Genomic DNA, 19,964 nt, shown 5'->3' with positions numbered 1-19,964 from the left:
GCACTCACACACACAACAAGCATTGGCAAAGCCAATAGGTTGTGCCTGTGCAAATTCTACTGACTTTGTCAATGTTTTTTTTTTACATATTGCAGAGCAGTTAAAGTTAAAAGAAAAAAGAAAAAAGCGCAATGACAGACAATCGTGAACTCCCCAGACAGCTTTCGTAGAGGGGGAGACAACAGCTTTTACCGTGCGAGCTAGAGATATAGCTTCCCTTCATTAAATAATTAAATAGCGATAATGCTAAATTTTGAGGCAGACCAGCTTGAGAACATAAATTTGGCGGTCGTTATATGTATTTTCCGTTCTCAAAATCCGTGATTCTGAACATTTCTTCCTGTAAACCCGCGTAACTACTGTTTGCAATCATCTGTTTTTGTAGGTGTTATGTAGAGCGCCAAGGTGTTCCTTTTCTGCCCCTTACACAGTTATTCTCTGTTGTTCCATGCCGGTGTTAGCTCAAGTAATTATATGAACTTATATGGAATGTAAAACAAAAACCAGCATGCTTTAGATTTAGTACTTTATAAAGGTAGAATGTTAGTGGCTTAGTTAATAAGGTGTACATATATATAAAAAGTGCTCCTCTTCAGGACAATGCCCTCAACCCTTTCCCCGTCCCAACCAAGCCATAGGTGACTATACACTTTTTCAGGTGCACTCGGAAAGTGGCTTTTGTTTCTATTAATACCTCAATGCAAATGTTTGTAAAAGAAGGTGCATTCAACGACGTTTCGTCCAAAATGCACTCTGTAACCAAAAGTTAATTCAGAGTTATTTAAGCACATTAAACACGTTCATGGATATTTTGGTAAGATGTGAAATTGAAACTCTACTACTGCACAGAGCAAAAGTACAAACTCTCTGTGGCACTGAGGGATCTCGTTAAAATTAATATGTGTCCTCTAAGAGGGCGTGGTTAGGCAATCTTAATAGCACACTTACTTGTTTTTGATGGAGTATGCATGAATCATAAGGAGATAAACCAGGAATACACTATTCACATGACTACACTGACAGCACTTCACAATATATTTGTATAAATTAATTGACAGGAACGTGATCTTTGTCACAAGAGTTGCACAATACATAACACAGATGGTACAACATATCCAGGCGACCATAGAATACATAAACTGGGGGGGAGCACAGGAGGGACGTTTTTAAGGGTTCTACACAAAACACAATGAAAATGAATGTCAAACCACGAGGCTGGAGGTACCTCGAAAACACGTGAAAGAGCACGTAGGATTGGAAAAAGTTACCCGGAGTGAACTCACTATGATACAGAGAGACGCAGTTGCTCCTTGAAAATGTACAGACAACCGGCGCCCCTCATGCGGAAGCCACAATTCAAGCAAAGTACGGACGGAGACAGATCACACAGTGCCACGAAGCGGTTTAGTTAATAGCGAATGCTGTAAACCATTTCTCACTCACAAACCAAGTGCTGTAACTTCTATTTACTGTGTTTTCATAAGAAAACACACTTCTTACGAAGAGTAATGGAAAATGTTTTATAACCAAGAAACTATATACATGAAATCATTACTAAGCTTACCACATGACATCATACCACCAAGTTTATGATTCTACAAACAAATATTTACTGTTAGTTGAGTTTGATCGAGTTAAATGAACAAGGCCTACAACTCTCAGAATGCATAAGAATGTTAAAGGAAATAGATGTCTTGCTATATAATTGAACCAAAACAAAAAACCCAAACCAATTGATGGCATATGAATGAATTGTAAGGGGAGAAATCAACAAATACACTATTTACATGAATACGCTGGCAGCACTTCATAGTATATCTGTAGTCACAAGCTGCTGCTGCCCAATGAAAAGCAAGAAAAGGGGAGTGATCAGGGAAGCCTACTAATGGTAAGCAATGGGAAGGCTGTGGGTGGGCTGCAAGCCCATTTTTACAATTTGTTTTCAAATACAAAAGATTTCGCCACAGCGCAAACTCTGTGCAAGTGAAACCTAAAAATGACTCTGACACCTGTTGAGGACTATAGCCAGTACTCCAAATGTGGCTTTGATGAGACCCAAGTTCATGCAGAGCAACTTCTGACAGATGAAGTGGATGCAGGAATCTCTCCTCATGGCTGGGTGTGAGGGATCCTGCAACAGCTGCTAAGCTTTACATCACAGCAAGCATACTAGCACATTTATGCTCCAAAATTTGGTGATATGAGAATTTCCAACTGGAAACATGTACATATTATACATTCAGTGCAATGTTCTTTTGAATCAACTGAGTGAGGTTTTGTGTTATTGTATTCATTTTAAATTGATTTTGAATAACCTCTGTGAAACTTTCAATGGATACAGCCACTCACCCCCTGCCCAATACTGAAGAAAGGCTCTACAATACCAGGTGGGCACTGTGGCATGGACAGAATTGAAGATCTTTTGGAGGAAGTACAGGAGCTACTAAACCCTCCCACTGCACTTGACCAAACAGGCTCTCCGTAGACATCCCCTTGCCCTGCAAAGAAGAGAAGATCAAAGAGGAAGGTCCTGATATGTTTACTAGGGAGCAGCTTCCTGTCTCCACCCCTTGTTTACTTTCAACAAAGATCTAGCAGAACCTATATACTTTTGACAAGGGTCCGAGGAATTATTCTTTGGTTTTGGTCAACCCTGAAGTCCAATGTGAAAAAGGTTTTTCATTCTTTGTACCCCAGGTGATGGTGAGATTGGCGGGGAGGAGAAGGTAACAAATGGATATTTAATTCAGCCCAGTGCTTCTTTAAATGTTCACAAATTAGGGGACATTATAACCGGGCTGAGGGAAGAGGTCCAGGCCCTAAAGTAGGTTATAAAATCCCTGAAAGGAAAAATAAATGAGATCATATTGTTGAAGAGTTCTACCCAGATTGGGCACATTGATGGGGATCGTGGGATGGATATACTCCCAAGATCTGACCTCCCTCCTCCAGTACAGATGCAAAGGCCCTTAGGATCCCACATGCCTCTTCCATCACCGAGCCCTGTGTCCCAGTTAACCTCTTTGTCCTCAAATACTGGGAGACTGAGGGAGATACCACATATGCCAACGCCCCATCAAGAAGGGAGGGGGACGGGTTGTATGGATGTGAATAGATATGACCCAAGTTGTGTCACTTGAAGGGGCAGAGATATACATAGTAGGGTACTAAATAGTGAATGCAGTGTCCTTGGGAGATTCCCCCACCATCATCCACTGAGAGGGCCAATGCTCAAGACTAGCCAGACATTCAGGTTACCCTCTGTAGGACTATGGCTCTGTATATACTGTACCAAAATATGGTATGGTGTGTATATAGTTCAGGAGTTCCCAATAGGCTTAACAGGGGCTAAAGAAGATAATACTAATGCTCTTTTTTGTAGTAGTGTGGTCAAGCAGTTACACCTCTAAGAGGGAAGCGCAACGCATTTGTTGCACAGACACAGTCAAGCAATGAGGAACACACTCAATGACTAACTCCAGCCCAGTTGTTTTTATATAGCCAAACTATATTTTGTTACTTTACTATGAGAACCACCAGATCTTTGTCACAAGTAAGTACAATTGTAAGTAGGTATCAAGCATTTGTATCAAATGTACTTTGTTTGGATTTTGTAGGTAAAGCAGCTTACAAGTAACACTTGTCAGTTTCAAAAGTTGATACAGTGCAATTTTTCATAGGGGTCAATAGAGTCCTATGGGGGAAAAGTGTTAGTACAGAAAACAGTTAAGTACACAACTTACGATTCCAGTCTTAAGGGGTTAGGATGTCAACAGGTCAAAGCTCAAGTTGACCCCCAAAGTGTATCACCGGCAACATGGGGCCAGCCGTGAGCAGAGGTCAAAGTTGGTGTAGGGTTTGGAATGGAATCCTATGAGGGCTGGGGGGACTTAGTAGAAAAGAGATTGCAGATAAATACCCATGGTTTCGGGACATAGGCATGGGGGGGTTGAGGTCAGCACTGGCGGGGGGGGGTGGCAAAAGTCAGCACCAAACACACACTCTCAGCGGCACAGGGGCAGCCGGGTGCAGGATGCAAATAATGCTTTTCAACAAGGGAACCCCGGGGGCAAGAAAGCTGCTTGCTGGATCCATTGGATCTGTTCTGATTCCCCAAGGCCAGGGGGCTGCAGATGCAGGAGTACCTTTAGGAGTCAGGAATCTTTGTCAGATCCAGTCATGGTCAGGGGTGCCTCCAGATTCAGGCTACAGGCATCGTCCTGGTAGCCAGGAGAGGTCAACCCTGGATGGACTTGAGGTTAGAATCATCTGCGGACCTTCTCTGGACCGGTGGGCTACCTGACTTGAGCCATGGGCATCAGGTGCAGAGTGGAGAGGGCTTGCGGATCCAGGGTGGTTCTAGAGTCCCATTGTGACTTCTTTTTGGACAGGCCGCTGTCCTCAGGAATTCTAAGTCCTCTGCTGGGCAGGTAGTCCTCTGGGGGTTTGTAGAGGTCGCTGGTCCTGCAGGATGTGCTGCCTCAGGCTTCTTTGAAGCTGCAGACAGGCCGGTAGGGCTGGGGACAAGTCAGTTGTCGTCTGGAGTCTTCACTGGTGGGATCAGCTTAGCAGTCCCTTTTCTTGCTTCTTTCTTCTGGGGTCACCAGGAATCTGGTGAGTGCGGTTCAGGGCAGCCCCTAAATACAAATTTAGGGTGTTACACGGGCCAGAGGGCAGTAGCCAATGGCTACTGTTCCTGAGGGTGTCTACAACCTTCCAGTGCCCACTCCCTTTGGGGAGGGGGTAGATCCCTACCCCTACTGGTCCCTACCCTCCAAAACAAGAAGGAAGGGATCACTTCTGCTCTGGACACCTTAGTGGTGGTCCTAGCTGCAGTGGTCACTCCCCCCGGTTTTACCTAATTTTCCTGCCAAACCTGCCACCAAAAGTGGGACTTGGTCCGTGGGGGCACACAGCTCCACTAGCTGGAATGCCCTAGGGCACTGTAACAGGAGGCCTGAGCCTTTGAGGCTCACTGGCAAGTGTTACAGTTCCTGCAGGGGGAAGTTGTGTAAAGCACCTCCACCCAGAGCAGGCTTTGTTTCTGACCCCAGACAGCACAAAGCTCTTACCCCATGGGGTCAGAAACTTGTTTGTTCGTGGCAGGCTGGCAAAGACTGGTCAACCCTGCACTAAAGAGTTGGGTAAAATACAGGGGGCATCATTTGTGTGCAGTTTACAATAATCCCAACATTGGCATCAGTGTGGGTTTTTTGTGCTGATACCAAACTTCCCAGAATTCAGTGAAGCCATCATGGAGCTGTGAAGTTCGTAATGACAGACTCCCAGCCCATGTACTCAATATGGCCACACTGCACTTACAATGTCTAAGAATGGACTTAGACACTGTAGGTGCATATTGCTCATGCAGCTCTGCCCTCACCTGTGGAATAGTGCACCCTGTCTTAGGGCTGTAAGACTTGCTAGAGGGGTGACTTATCTACGCCACTGACAGTGGCTTGTGGGCATGGCACCCTGGAAGGATGCCATGTTGACTTTATCTTTTTCTCCTCAGCAGCCCACACAAGCTGCAATGGTATTGTGCATGTTTTTGGTAAGGGGTCTTTTAGGGTGGTACAATACATGCTGCAGCACTTAGTGACCATCCCTGGCCACAGAGCCCTTGGTACTATTGGCACCTTTTACAAGGGACATAGTTCTGTGTCAAGGGTGTGTCAATTGTGGAAACAAGGTACGGTTTTGGGAAGGAACACTGGCGCTGGGGCCTGGTTAGCAGGGTCCCAGCGCACTCTCAGTCAAGTCAGGCACTTTCCCACACCCTCTTTTAACCAGGGCCAGATCTTTCTAACCAAAGTCCCCAAAGTCACTTATGGGTCTAGGGAAGGTCAGGATTCCCTAACTAACAAAGTTATCGACTGGCTCCAGAATGTAAAGAAGTGCTATTCGATCATTAGGAGTGATATTATTAGAACTGAGGGCTTTGCGACCAATAGCGAACCCTGTGATCTGATTAAAGTGGTTCTGAAGGACCAAGCTTTGATGGAGGGTCTTTTGCCCATGGATGCACACAGAATTGATATTTCTAACACCCAAATTCAGATTAAATATAGTGACAAATTAGATTTCCATTATGCCCCAAGGCTGGTAGGCATGAACATACATTGGTGCAGTAGGCTGGATGAAACCGATTGTTTGGTCACTTTCTCTAACTGGGAGAAGACGAAAGATTACCCACTCAGTGAGAAAGAAGCTGTTTGATGAAACTGTGCTCATGGAAAGAGTGAGGCCCTCAACAGTCAGTGATCTCTGTAATGCAACAGGATTGATATGATTGGCTCTCTGGAGGTTAGTGCGAGGCCTAGCTCCCAGTTGACTACATGCAGACTAAAAAGACTCTATATATTGGATAGGGTACCTGTTCTATGTGACCAGGAAATATCTTTAGATCGTGCCAATAACTTAATTACAATTTTGTCTTGGAACGTGACTGGGATTAGGCCAAAGTTGGGGTACACATATTGAGGAGAGTTTAGAGATGAATATGGCATCTGCCTCTTTCAGGAGACCTGGAGCACAAGGCTGGCCATCAGGAATTAGTATACCTCATTTTGCATTAATGCAACCCAGCCACCCAGAGGAAGACTTTTGGATATGGATAAGGACATAATTGCAATGCTAAATAAGGGTTCTAACAGTTAAATCTCTGGATGTGTTGGCCATAAGGATGGATTTCTATGGTGTTTACTCCGTGGTGTTATTCACTGTAAATAACTGTGTTGATGACTGGAATGCGGAAACAAAAACAATACACATACAGAAGGACTTCCTTACACACTACAATGGCAAAGGGGAGATTTTATTAGCTGGTGACCACAATTCCACTTTTGAGTCAATTGTTTCAAAAGAACTGAATATATTAGCTGAACAGGATGCAAGATGGAAAATTCCTCCTCTAGATGTTCCCACAGTGAAATTGTCTCAGAGGGCAGCACAACTGTTTGTAGTAACAGTAAAGTTTGATCTCAGAGCTGCAAATGGGAGACTTTTATCTCATACTGAGATCAGACATACTTTTAATAGGTCACGTCATACTAGCCCGATCAATTATTTTCCAATCAGCTTAAAGGGTTGGCCATTTGTGCATGACATGGCAGTCATCGATTGGACCGACATCGGTCATAATGCCCTTAGTCTGTCGATACTTGGTACTCTGGCAAACGCCCCCCAAGCCCATAGTGGTGCACAAGTCGGGGATGTTGTGCATTGTAGTAATGGGAATGTCATCAGGTGGGGATGGGTTAATAAACACCTAAAGGGCCTGGAGATGATGGTTAATATAGTCAAGGAGCAACTAGGGATACTAGAAAGTCTTTCTCCGGAGTCAAGAGGCCCTGCCTTGGAAAGGGCCCAGCTCTAGGACATAGCTGTTTGCTCTGACTTGGTGGGGGCTTTGACAGCTCCCGCCAAGCCCGAGCAAACACTTTGCTTTCTGCAAGTGACAGCTGTCAAGCAGGTCACACTTACAGAAAGTGGAGTTTTCCACTGTTTCCCTGCTTGCAAATATGGGTGCTGGGAAACAGATGAAAACATTGCTCCTGCAAGTAGGGAGCTGCTATTTAAAGCAGCTCCCTACTTGTGGAAGCAGTGCTGGCTCCCGCAGGATGTGGGAGCCAGCTAAGACTGTGGAGGCCTTGAGGCTTCCCCAGCAGTCCTGTCACGCTCTCTCTCTCTCTTCTATCTCATAATGGGATGAAAGAGAGAGAAGGATTGTTTTTGCAATGGTCTCTCCGTGCAATGACTTCAAACCGTCAAACTAGCAAGATGTGTGTCGCAGATAGTATCCTTACATTTTAATGGACAGCAGGCCAGAGTCACTTCTGGCCTAAGGCTAAAGCTCTTGGACTGTCAGTAGGTTGAAGGTTCAAATCCTAATATATCATGACAATGTTTCTGTTATTTTTCTACTGTTTTGACGGTTAAACATTCCCAGTAATGAAACACTGAAGTCTTTTTCCACTCAAAATATGGTGGTTGAATGTCATAGCTAAGTCTAGACATTGCACAGTAAGGAGTCACCTCTGACCTAGTGGGTAAGGTCTCAGATATGCACATTGAAGTTTAAGAGTTCCAACCTAGGTGAGTCTCTGGTCATTTTCTGCTTCAGTTTCTTTTCAACTATAAATATTTGAATTACAAACTGAAAGGTGATATTGCTCTTTTTAATTGACAAAAATATTTTCCTTTTCAATTTGTCCAGAAATATCTCATTCTAAGTATATCAATCATTAAAGCCTAAAAAACTCTACCTCTCTGTCTCTCTGTCTCTCTGTCTCTCTGTCTCTCTCTCTCTCTCAATTTCTCTCTGTGAAATCTTTCTCTAAATCACTCTCTTTATTAATCTCTCACTTTCTCTCTATGTCTCTGGGTTGGGTGGTGATAGGGGGTTTGCCACATTTGGGCAAAGGCCGTGCGCGGCAGTGGTTGGATTAATGTATAGTAATGAAAATTACTTTACATTAAACAAAACATAGAAATTCACTGAACAAACCAAACGTTACACGGATGTTATAGTTAGGAAATAGAATTAAAAAGAACATAACAATTCACTTAAAGACCAACGTTTACAGGGACATTATAGTTAGTCTTACAATTTAAGTATACAAAACCATAGAAATTCACTTGTTATAGTTAGAGAACCGGTAGTGGCTGACTTCAAATGGTCATCCTTGAAACTTTCATGAACATTAAAGTCAATCAAAGATCTTCCACAAACGAGTAACAAGGGTGAATTAATAAATGGCATGCAGAAATCTTCCAATAAAATCAGCACCATTGACCTTGTGTAAAACCTTTGTCTCTTGCACTCTCACCTCTAGGTCAAACTGTTCAGCTGAACTGTGATCAGGTGCCTGGGGCACTCAAGCAGATCGATGCTGGCAACGGACAGGTGGTCGGAGTGAATGCAAACGAGAACATTTATACCCTGTACAGTGGCCGCTGGACGCAGATCCCCGGTTCTCTCTCACACATCTCAGTGGGCCCTGGTGGACTCTGGGGCGTGAACAGAAACAACAACATCTACAAACTTGTGGGCGCAGACTGGGTCCAGACTGACGGTAGGTATAAGTCAAGCTTACTGCTAGTGAATGAATAAATAAATTAACTTGAGTGGCTGCCTCACATATCCCTATAACCTGCAAAGCCTCAACCCACTTCCTTATATGAAGGGAAGCAGACCAGTCCAAAAAGGTAAAGTCCTTTTATGCAAAAAAAGGTAATGTCCCAAAGTTGTATACAAACAGCTTCACAAATTATATTATTGAAGGCAGTGCGAACTGACCAGAAATTAGAGAAAATAGCCAGCACAGTGTGTAGTTCCTGATACAAGTCCCTTGTCTGAGCAACAATACATTTTAATTCTAGTCTATATCCCTTGCTGTATTCTCTGTTACAGAAGAAGTCACAAACCAATGGTTTTAACACCAAAGACACAAGTATGCTAGTAATTATGAAGTAATGCAGACCATTTCTGACAACAGGCAGTAGCTCTAGGGGTCGCATTAAAATTTTTGGGGAAAATCCCAATGCTGATTCTGGACATTAAAGAGCTTGTTCACACAGGATGTTGTAGGAAAAGTAAGTGATCCGTACCATAAAATGGTACAAGCAGCACAGTGGTATGCCTCCAGTTGTGCCATTATGATCCTGAGGATCAGGCAGAGGTGAGCAATCCAGCTAGAAATGACCTTCTTGTGTACTGCCAACTTCATGCCTGCAACTGATAAACCGCACTTAGGTAGCATTACCGAGTGCCTTTTATGAATACATCTCAGAACTTTATGGAACATCTATCCTGCCTATTACATTTTCTGTCCTTAGTCAGGGTTAGTTAGTGCACTAAAGATGTTCCTGCTCTGTGGCCTTGTTGGCACAAGTCCTCTTTTTCTTTAGTCCCGCTGTCTGCAATAACACCCCTTCTCGAAATGGAGATATGGAGTCCTACCTGCCCTTTCTATGGGCGAGCGCAAAGCGCTGCATCCATTCTGTAATCTCTTTTTGGGCTTCAAACCACGCCCATGTCACGTCAGTCTCTTACATTGGTTCGTGGGCTTGCCTTTTCAAATCCGCTTGCTTTCATTTGTGAAAGGCATGCATACGTCATGCCTTTTCTGGTGTTTAGCCCACCTACACAGCACCGGTAAACTACTAAAAACATACGAGGCTTTCAGCCTGGGGTCCGGACTATTTATCTGTTTATTTTCCACGCGATCGCGCTGCATTTTACACAGCGCTGCGTTTTTTTTCTCTTTACAGCGCTAATAGCTCTAACTCGAGCAAATGCAAGACCCGTTGCATTGAAAATGCTTGTTACTTTCTCTCGTTGATATCCCTACAGTAGTGACGTGTCGTGCACCTAAGAGGTGGGTTATATCTTGTGCTTCGTCTTCCCAGGAGGACTTTTGTAGAGTACTTGCAAAAGTCTCCTCTGCCCACCCCTGCTCACTGTAAGCAAATAATCTTTTATTTGCATGATTAATTAAAACCATTGCAATAAAGTAAAAATTAGAAAGAAAGAATTCTGTTAAGACAAATTAATCCGCCATAAATGAACATTATGTCAAAAGTCAATCTTGATCATACTAAAAACGTACCAGCAACATCAATAAAAAGGTTATCAAAATAAAATCTACTTTTAGCAGCTTCATTATTGAAATGAAAGTGCCACAGGATCATAATGACCGCTGTGGAGCACAAGGCGGGAGCAAAGCCCACATTGAACAGTTAGCAGGGCGAAGAACAAAGCCAGCAGCGTCTAATACATTACACAGCTAACAAGTGAAAGCAGTCTAGAATAGCGCCAGTTGTATTAATGTAAGCGCTTTATAAGTTACAGTAACCTATGCAATTTAGCACAGGGGCAGTGAACTGTTGGATTGTAATTTCTGTTCGGTAATGCTCAAGAATCGTACAAGGCGGCAGCCCAGCTGGGTGTCTCCACCAGCAAAACATGCTTTCACTGCCGCCATGTTCTTTTTCCCGGTGAATTAAAGAGGGGCCTCGAGTAGTCTGTGTTCCTCTCTGAGTTCTCCACATATACATATCAAGTGCAGCACATCCTCTTTCGCTGCCCCGGAGTCGGCAGCTGATAAATGCCTGAGTGTGTTTCCGTGAAGGAAGATGAGGCAAAGCAGGAAGGATGCCGAGCTGGTGCTGGATATATTTGTCTTTAAGTTTCATAGTGAATCCGGCTCCTAGTTGGGATTATGGAGCAGCATTAAGGTAGCTCTGCAAAGTGAACCATCCATGTGCCCTTCCTGCCAATACTGCTTTGTCTTCTACTACAGAGACCCTTTTGACGGCTTTATTGACGAGCTTTTTAAAGCTGCTATATGTCCCCTAGGTATCGCAGAGATCCCAAAGGCCCAGGACCACCACTGACTCTTGTAGGTATCCGTTTGCTGCACCTGTGTCTCTGCCCAATGTTTCATCCCATAAGTGAGCATTTAAAGACCCAGACCCGGCACTCTTGATTTTATACCAACTTTGACGTAAGAGCCCCTGAGTGCAAACTGTTGTGACTGCATGCCAAATTCTAGTCTTATTTGCACTGGTGGGATATAATTTGGTAGATTGAAAATCCTCTGCAGAGCTTTAGTTATTCTGCCATTCAATGTGCTAGCGTCCCTCCCCCTCATGCATTTGCTCCCGTGGGTGATAGCTGGGATGAGTTTTGTCTGTATCACCCGAAAGAGCGGGTAAGCCTTGGTCCTGAAATTATTTTCTTAAGATTTTTCAGTGCACCCGTTATAGCCAGTCCTCTTCTTTTTTAGTGTCTCTTTATGAGCGTGAATGTTCCTTTCTTGTCTATTATGACCCCCCAAGTATTTGTATTCATTAAATATTTCTAGCTTTTGCCCTGCCGGATGCCAGTAATGCTTTCGGTTGGCCTTTCTTTGATTTAACTGCAGGGCTTTCGATTTACCCAAGTTTATCTTCAGCCCGTTTTTTTACAGAATAGTTCTGGGTAGGTTCGAGCAAGAGCTGAAGGCCAACCGGAGTTCGACTAATTAGCACAAGGTCATCAGCATGTAATACGTTTGAAAGGCCGAACCTACCCATCCTAGGAGCGTGAGAGTTGTAATTGTCCAGGTCATTTCATAAATCTGACAAGTCTGCTCACTGTAGTCAAACTGCAGTTGCCTCAGAGGGATTGGTCAGCCCCTCCCACCGCCACACAGAGACCGCTGGGTTTAGCAGACACCAGGAAATGCACCAAATAGCTGCAATGTGTAATTTCACAGCTTGATGCACTCAGCCTGTCAATTTCTTAAAGTGCCTATTCTAGGAGCCGCCTCTACCCATGAATGAGAGTTCACCTGCCTTCCTGACTGACCGCTGACTGCTTCGACTCATGTGCATGTGTTCGTATATTATAAAGGCTACTTGTGTGATTTGTGGATTTCTCACCACAATGAAAACACTATCACTCTCTCAATGCCGGTGTTTGACCTACGGTGATTGCTGTTTTCTTTTGTGTCATTTTAGAGGAGAGTGCCCCCCCATACATCTTCTCCCCTTCCCAAGCTGTTGACAGGCATTTCACCACCTACAACTGTAATGCTATTTAATTATGCGCTGCAGTGAAAACGGCGAAATGTCCATTTGCAGAAAGAACGCTGCACCTACTAGTGCCTGGGTAGAGGAGCAGACACTGGAGAACATTTGGAAAGTGACATGAAAATAGTAGTTCACACACCTTTAGGGTAACTGAATGACAATGATGTTTCATAAACCTTCAGGGAAAATCAGAACGTGTGTATACTGACATCATGCACTGTCTCTAAGGTAGTGGATTGCTCTGCTGTGTAATTGAGAGTGACAAATAAACTGATTCAATTGTAGCAACCTGAGCAATAGTCCAGGCACCCTGAGATGCCCCCTGGCCACGAGCCATGGTGAATAGCTGCAGCCTGTATGAACGCCAGTGGTCACCCTGAGAGCCTGGCAAATCGAGAAGGGCTATGCAGTATCCGAGCAACAGCCTAGGCAGGTTGGTGTATTTAAATCATAGTAATAGAATGACCCTGGACTAATTGAGACGCCATTTTCATCCATTAGCCGCTCTCTGACATTTTTAAGCAGCAATCCAATCCGATAAATATTGGTAATGTCGTAGCATACAATGCAGACTCTGGGATCAATTCCGATGCTATTTTTGTTTTTAGCCTTGTATTGTATTTAAAGGTGGCTAGATTTCTCCTTGCAGGATTTATGTTTGTCTGCTGTGTATATCGTTTTCCATTCCAGGTAAACAATTTGATTATCAGCACTCACTTGATTTGCTGCTGCAGAGAGGGTTTGGTCCTGGGTACTGTGGCATGTTTTTAAGGGTTAAAATGTACCATCAGGCCCAGTATCAGGATGCTTGTAAAACCTTATGTCTTTTTAGTCAATAGGTTTGAAAATTCCTAGCAGATCCTCCTACGACGAGTCAGGCTCACTTGCTACTCTTCCCCACTTGCATGAAATTTACTCTAAGGATGCTTTTGCATCCCACTTCGACCCTGAAGCCAGGCCATGGTTGCCTGCTACTGAATAAGGCAGGGTAAGGCAGACTAAGGCAGACTGTCTACGTACCACATGCACTCATGGGTCTAGAGAATTGACATGTAAAAATAATAATCAGATGATTCCAGTTGCCATCTTGGAACAAACAATTGGTGTCTAATAATGGTTCTGGTCTCAAAAAACTGGTAGACTTTTATTTCTTTTTTCTGCTAGACACGAGGTTGATTGTCTAAAAAACCCATAGGTCACAACTTGTGTTGACTTTGCTGTATCGCAATCATACCACAGGGCCACAGGTGTTGCGACGGAGTTGGATGTCACGGATGTCAGTGATACAGCACTCAGGACTCACACTGTGGTGGGATTTCAGAGATGCCGTGGCATAATCGGGCCTGCGGCGTGAGTTGCAATCGTTGCACTGAGCGGGGACCACGGCCTTGGTGCAGGCAGCAGCACAGAGTCGGACAATGCACTGGTTCTGAAGTCGCTCTGGAGTTGAGGCATTTAGTTTCTTCTGTGTCACACTAGAACTCATTCCCAGGGGTCCGGGAACTGGATTTGGCGCCACTGGGCGAGTCATGACTCTCAGGAAGAGAGCCCAGGTGCCGGCAGATGAAGCCTTTGATGTCTCTGAGACTTCCAACAGAAGGCAAGCTCAGCCCAAGACCTTGGAGAACCTTTTTGAAGCAGGATTTAGGAAGCACAGACCAGTCCTTTCACTCCCAGGCCAGAAGCAGCAAGCAGCAGGCCAGCACAGCAAAGCAACAGGCTGAGTGACAGTCCCTCCTATGGCTTCTAGGTCTTCTTCCTGGCAGAATGCCCTCAGTCCAGAAGTGTTCTTTAGTTATGGTCTCAGCGGTCAAATACTTTGTACTCAGTTCTGCCTTTGAAGTAGGCAAACTTCAAAGGAAAGTCTTGTAAGTGCACAAGACCCTGCCTTTCCTGCCCTGATCCTAGAGACTCTCCAGGGGGTTGGCGATTGCTTTGTGTAAGGACAGGCACAGCCCTATTCAGGCCTACTAGTACCATTTGATTTACAGACCCCGGTCACACATAGTGCACATTACTAGGGACTTACTGGTAAATCAAATATGCCAATTATGGGTAAACCAATCACCAGTACTATTTAGACAGAACACACTTGCACTTTAGCACTGGTCAGCAGTGGTAAAGTGCACAAAGTCCTAAAGTCAGCAAAAACAAAATGAAGCACAGGTCCAAAACAGGAGGTCAAAAGCAAAAGGCTTGGGGATAAACCGCAAAAAGTGCCAGTTCCAACAAGGATTAAATGCATCTTTGAAAGACATCTGTCCTTCACCATATGTGGAATAACATTTTGTTGAGTAGAGCTTTTACTTAGAATCTGTTCAGCTAAAAAGTGGGGTTTTGCCAGTCAGAATGTGCATATATTCCACTGTTTGTATCTCACATGACATCTATGTTGCATCACTTAATCAAGGGCCACAGGGCTTTGTGTACTTTGTAGATATTCAAGTGTGTGCCTGTGTTTAGTGCTTTGTCTCCCTTACACTCTTAAGTGGCTGGACTTTCCTATAGTTTACTTGCCATATTATCCAGAAATAAGATAGAGATTTCTGTATACCTCTAGATAATGTCACAATTAAAGCAGTGGTGCCGGATCAATTTTCAAAGTGGGGTTGTTGCATCAGTGTCACACTATAAAGGTGTGACACTGATAACATGTAGAACGAATTGTAACATGAAGAACGAATATAGCACATAAATCAGGCCCATTTGGCATGAGAGTGGTAAGGGTGTGCTGTGTAGATGGTGTTGCATTTGGGAGCACACTGTTGCAAATATATTACTAAAACATGGACTGATAGCACACTGTCATTAAGAGACATCACACTGTCCATTAAATGGTCACTAAATTTGCACAGACATACAGGGGGTCATTCCAACCCTGGCGGTCAATGACCGCCGGGTTGGAGGACCGCGGGAGCACCGCCGACAGGCCGGCGGTGCTCCCAAGGGCATTCCGACCGCGGCGGTAAAGCCGCGGTCGGACCGGCAACACTGGCGGTCTCCCGCCAGTGTACCGCCGCCCTTTGGAATCCTCCAAGGCGGCGCAGCTAGCTGCGCCGCCGAGGGGATTCCGACCCCCCCTACCGCCATCCAGTTCCCGGCGGTCCGCCCGCCGGGAACCGGATGGCGGTAGGGGGGGTCGCGGGGCCCCCGTAAGAGGGCCCCTGCAGTGCCCATGCCACTGGCATGGGCACTGCAGGGGCCCCCGTAAGAGGGCCCCTACAAGTATTTCACTGTCTGCTTGGCAGACAGTGAAATACGCGACGGGTGCAACAGCACCCGTCGCACCTTCCCACTCCGCCGGCTCGATTACGAGCCGGCATCCTCGTGGGAAGGGAGTTTTTCCCTGGGCTGGCGGGCGGTCTTTTGGCGACCGCCCGCCAGCCCAGGGATAAACTTAGAATACCCTCCGCGGTCTTTCGACCGCGGAGCGGTATTTCGGAGGGGGGAACTCTGGCGGGCGGCCTCCGCCGCCCGTCAGGGTCAGAATGACCCCCACAGTGTTATGGATAAAACTATATTGCACCCAAACAATGTGTGGAAACTGAGTTTCAGCAAACATTTATCATTTGCGCATCATTAGGTGTCTTGATTTGATCCATTGATAATCTTTGTTTACATCATACTTTAGAATGACAAAAAACGTGCTTTATTTGTGCTTTCCTAACTGCTGATATATTATGAAATATTTATACAGTTCATTTACAGATATTGAAATGTTGTTCTATATTAGAAAAAAATGACACTCTACAATGTTTCCTTTCACACTCCCTATACAATATTTTCACACAATTTACTTCACAAAATTCTCTCATGTTGCAGTCAGGGAAAGTAAACACTAATCTCTATGTTGAAAGAAAAAGCAGCAGTTTGTCAGAGACATAACCTGACATTTGACCTCTGTCTTTTAAGCACACCAACTGTGAGGAGATAAAAACTCACCAATTCAATTTCTGAGTTCCAGCGTGGTTATTTTTTGGGTGCTGCAGCTCCTCTGCACTCCTACGTCCAGCACCTTTGAGTTAAATAGACACTGCATAGATTTGTGAGATCTGTCAAAGCTTTTGCTTAGAAACTCTACAGTTTCAGGATGGATGTTGCTCAGTGAAAAATGCATACCTTCAGGTTTTACTTGCCCTTGATTCCAGAGTGAACTATCCCCTAACAAAAGGATCGGGAAGGGGATACTGCAAGAGGATGTTTATGGAAACTTATCAGACCAAGGCCCAGATTTATACTTTTTTATCGCCGCATTTGCATCTTTTTTTGACGCAAAAGTGGCGCAAACTTACAAACTTACAAAATATAATTGCATTTTGTAAGTTTGCGCTGCTTTTGCATCAAAAAGTGATGCAAATGCAGCGCTAAAGAAGTATAAATATGTGCCTAAATGTTTTATAGGCCAGGTTGCATTACAGTGCAGTGTTTGTACATCGGAGAGGTTACCAGGCCAGGTTGCATTACAGTGCGGTGTTTGTACATCGGAGAGGTTACCTGGGCAGGTATCTGTCAAATATTACATGTATCAGTCAGGCACAGCATAGACTGTCTGGTTGCAAGTGTTTACAGAAATCCAGCCTCAGTAATAATCATGAGGCAGGATTTGTTCCGTGAATCCTTGCAGCTACAAATGAAGACGGAGACAGGGGTATTCAATGCAGAGGTTACTTCTGTATTCTTAAAATGCCTTTGGGGAAAGTCTTGAATGAAAAAGAAGGGCCACTTTAGGAAAGGCACATCAGAGGGAGCCTGAAGAGGTCCATAGGATTGACATATGCAGCTGTTATTTGTACAGTGGACATCTTCCAATGTGTGTATGTTTACCAACTGATACATGTAGGCAGTTCCCTATGATCATACCGTAGCCTTATCTGGGGGTAAACTGCCTTCAATGGAGCAAACATGAAATACTTGTAAATACTTAGCTCGGCAAACATTTCATGACTCCTGTGTAATGGTGGCAAAATCTATGAAAATATTTTTGTCCAGCTGATGCTTCTGATTTTTGTCCAGCCAATACCCGTGGGTCCAACACATTTCACTGAGATAACCCTTTTGATAACCTCATGTATATGAAATTACTCCAAGTACAACTCCAGATAACGTCTTACATTGAGTCCAACATTATGAACCTATGTTTAAAATCTTTACATGACCAAGTCTATCAGTGAGCACCACAAGATGTACAAGAACGTCATAAGATTTCGCAACAACACTTCCAGCAAACACAGACATGGATGTTCTTGAGTTAAAATAATCCATAACTTACCCTTGTCTCTCCATCCACTTATGCTGTGAGCCTTTGACCTTCCTTGCAACATATTTTCTTAAATATTTTACTTCCACTGTAAACAGTAAAATCCTGAAAATATCCAAACATATCTTTGTTTCTCTCAAATGTTGTTGGATTCATATCCGATGCTCTACATTTTACAAGTCCCAATATTCTCACTGTGGTTAATCAGACATAACATTTTTAGACGAGTCAAAAGTTGCCAAAGATACTTTGCCAACTAAAATGTTACACATTTGCTTCCCTTCCTGTTTTCCGCCCACTACGGTGTGCACTAAATCATAACCATTACAAAAATTCCTGATTACAACTTTATAAAAGCCATCTTTTAACTCATCAACATAATCTATAAATGTGTTTTAAATCCCTCCACTTGACCTCGACAAAGACCTTTTTAAAAAACTGGTCATGCATTCTGCACCAGTTTACTAACTGACAAACAGGGCACCCTTTTGATGTTGGCTGAATGTGAAACAAGCATTGGCAATGCTACTAGCGGTTGCATGACAGAACCACGCATGGCATTACCACGCATGTCTTTCCAATGGAGTCAATACAACACATGCATCTTTGCCACGCATGCCTTTAACTAGACAACTTTTACCATGCATGCCTTTACAATTAAAAGTTTGTTGTAAAGGCATGGATAGTAAAAGGCATCCACATGGTAAAAATTTAAGAGGTAAGTATAATCCATATATATATATATATATATATATATATATATATATATGTATATAAACATATATAGATATATATACATATATATAAGTATAAGTATAATCCATATATATATATATATATATATATATATATATATATATATAAATATATATATACATATATATATATATATATGGATTATACTTACCTCTTAAATTTTTACCATGCGTAAGCCTTTTACCAAATTTTAATTGTAAAGGCATGCATGGTAAAAGTTGTCTTGTTAAAGGCGTGCGTGGCAAAGATGCATGTATTGTATTGACTCCATTGTAAAGACATGAGTGGTAATGCCATGCGTGGTTCTGCATGGTAAAAGTTGTCTTGTTAAAGGCATGCGTGGCAAAGATGCATGTGTTGTATTGACTCCATAGTAAAGACATGCGTGGTTCTGTCATGCAATCGCTAGTAGCATTGCCAATGCTTTTGTAATGCCATCGCCACTTGAAAGTTTTAGTTAGGACATAGTTTCTATAGAAAAAGCAGTTTTTTGCTAGCCTATAACTTTGGCGCCGCTTGACGAATCTTAACAAAATGTTCCAAAACAAATTGACAGCCATGTGAGCTGCTGTCTGGAAAGTTTTGGGCAGATCCATCAAGCGGGGGCCGAGATAAAGGGGGTGAAATTTAGACCAGTTCAATGTTAATTACTGTAGGAAAAACTGAACAGCGATAGCACAAAAACCACTGGATGGAATTACACATTTGGCAGAAATGTAGCTCTTGGTCCAGAAAGAGCCCTTTTTAGGATGAACGTGCAAGCTCTCTGGCCTGTTGTACTCTATCTCCAGGCTTTTAACTACGCTCACCACTATCACTCATTCATGGAGTTGCCTTTCAAAAATTCTTCCTTGTGGCGGTTTTATTACCACCTTGGCCATCAACCCAGACACATGAATAATTGCACTTTTGCTGATATGTTTGACTGAGAGAAAACCTCTTTTTCCAATTTGTGTCTCTCTTACACGCTCATGCTCATGGAGGCGATGGCGCTTTGAATCTGCTCGCTTGTGTCAACTGTTATACTGTTCATTTTCAATTTATAGCTAGAGAAGTCCAGTTAGGAATTTACAATGCTAATAACTCTAACTCAAGCACCCGCGAGACCCATTGCATTGCAAATGCTTGTTTGCTATTTGGTGTAAATCCATTCAGTAGTTTTTGAGAAATTTAAGGAAATCCACATTTGTACATTTAGGGACGCAGAGGATTCATGACCACCTCCCGATTTCGTGCTGAGATCTGATTGGCTGGCAACACTCAAAAAGGAAGTGTTGGCAGCCATCTTGGGACTTGACTGAAGCCGAGTCCCAGATAGAAAGAATAAAAAATACAAAAGGGGGAAGGGTAGGAACACCCTGACCCCTGAGCT

At 43.6% G+C, this 19,964-nt stretch overlaps 1 protein-coding gene across 1 annotated transcript in view; it reads left to right on the top strand.

Moving 5' to 3' along the window:
• Nucleotides 1-19,964, top strand: part of LOC138300117 (fish-egg lectin-like) — a 51,102-nt gene that overhangs the window by 1,927 nt on the left and 29,211 nt on the right. The window contains exon 2 of the mRNA XM_069239035.1: nt 8,838-9,077. Within this exon, the coding sequence (XP_069095136.1) occupies nt 8,838-9,077 (240 nt within the window). The remainder of the gene's footprint in view (nt 1-8,837; nt 9,078-19,964) is intronic.

The sequence above is a fragment of the Pleurodeles waltl genome, chromosome 6 (genome assembly GCF_031143425.1).
Source record: "Pleurodeles waltl isolate 20211129_DDA chromosome 6, aPleWal1.hap1.20221129, whole genome shotgun sequence".
Lineage (NCBI taxonomy): Eukaryota > Metazoa > Chordata > Amphibia > Caudata > Salamandridae > Pleurodeles > Pleurodeles waltl.
The sequence above is the reverse complement of the archived record's forward strand: the minus strand, read 5'-3'. Positions and strand labels throughout refer to the sequence as shown.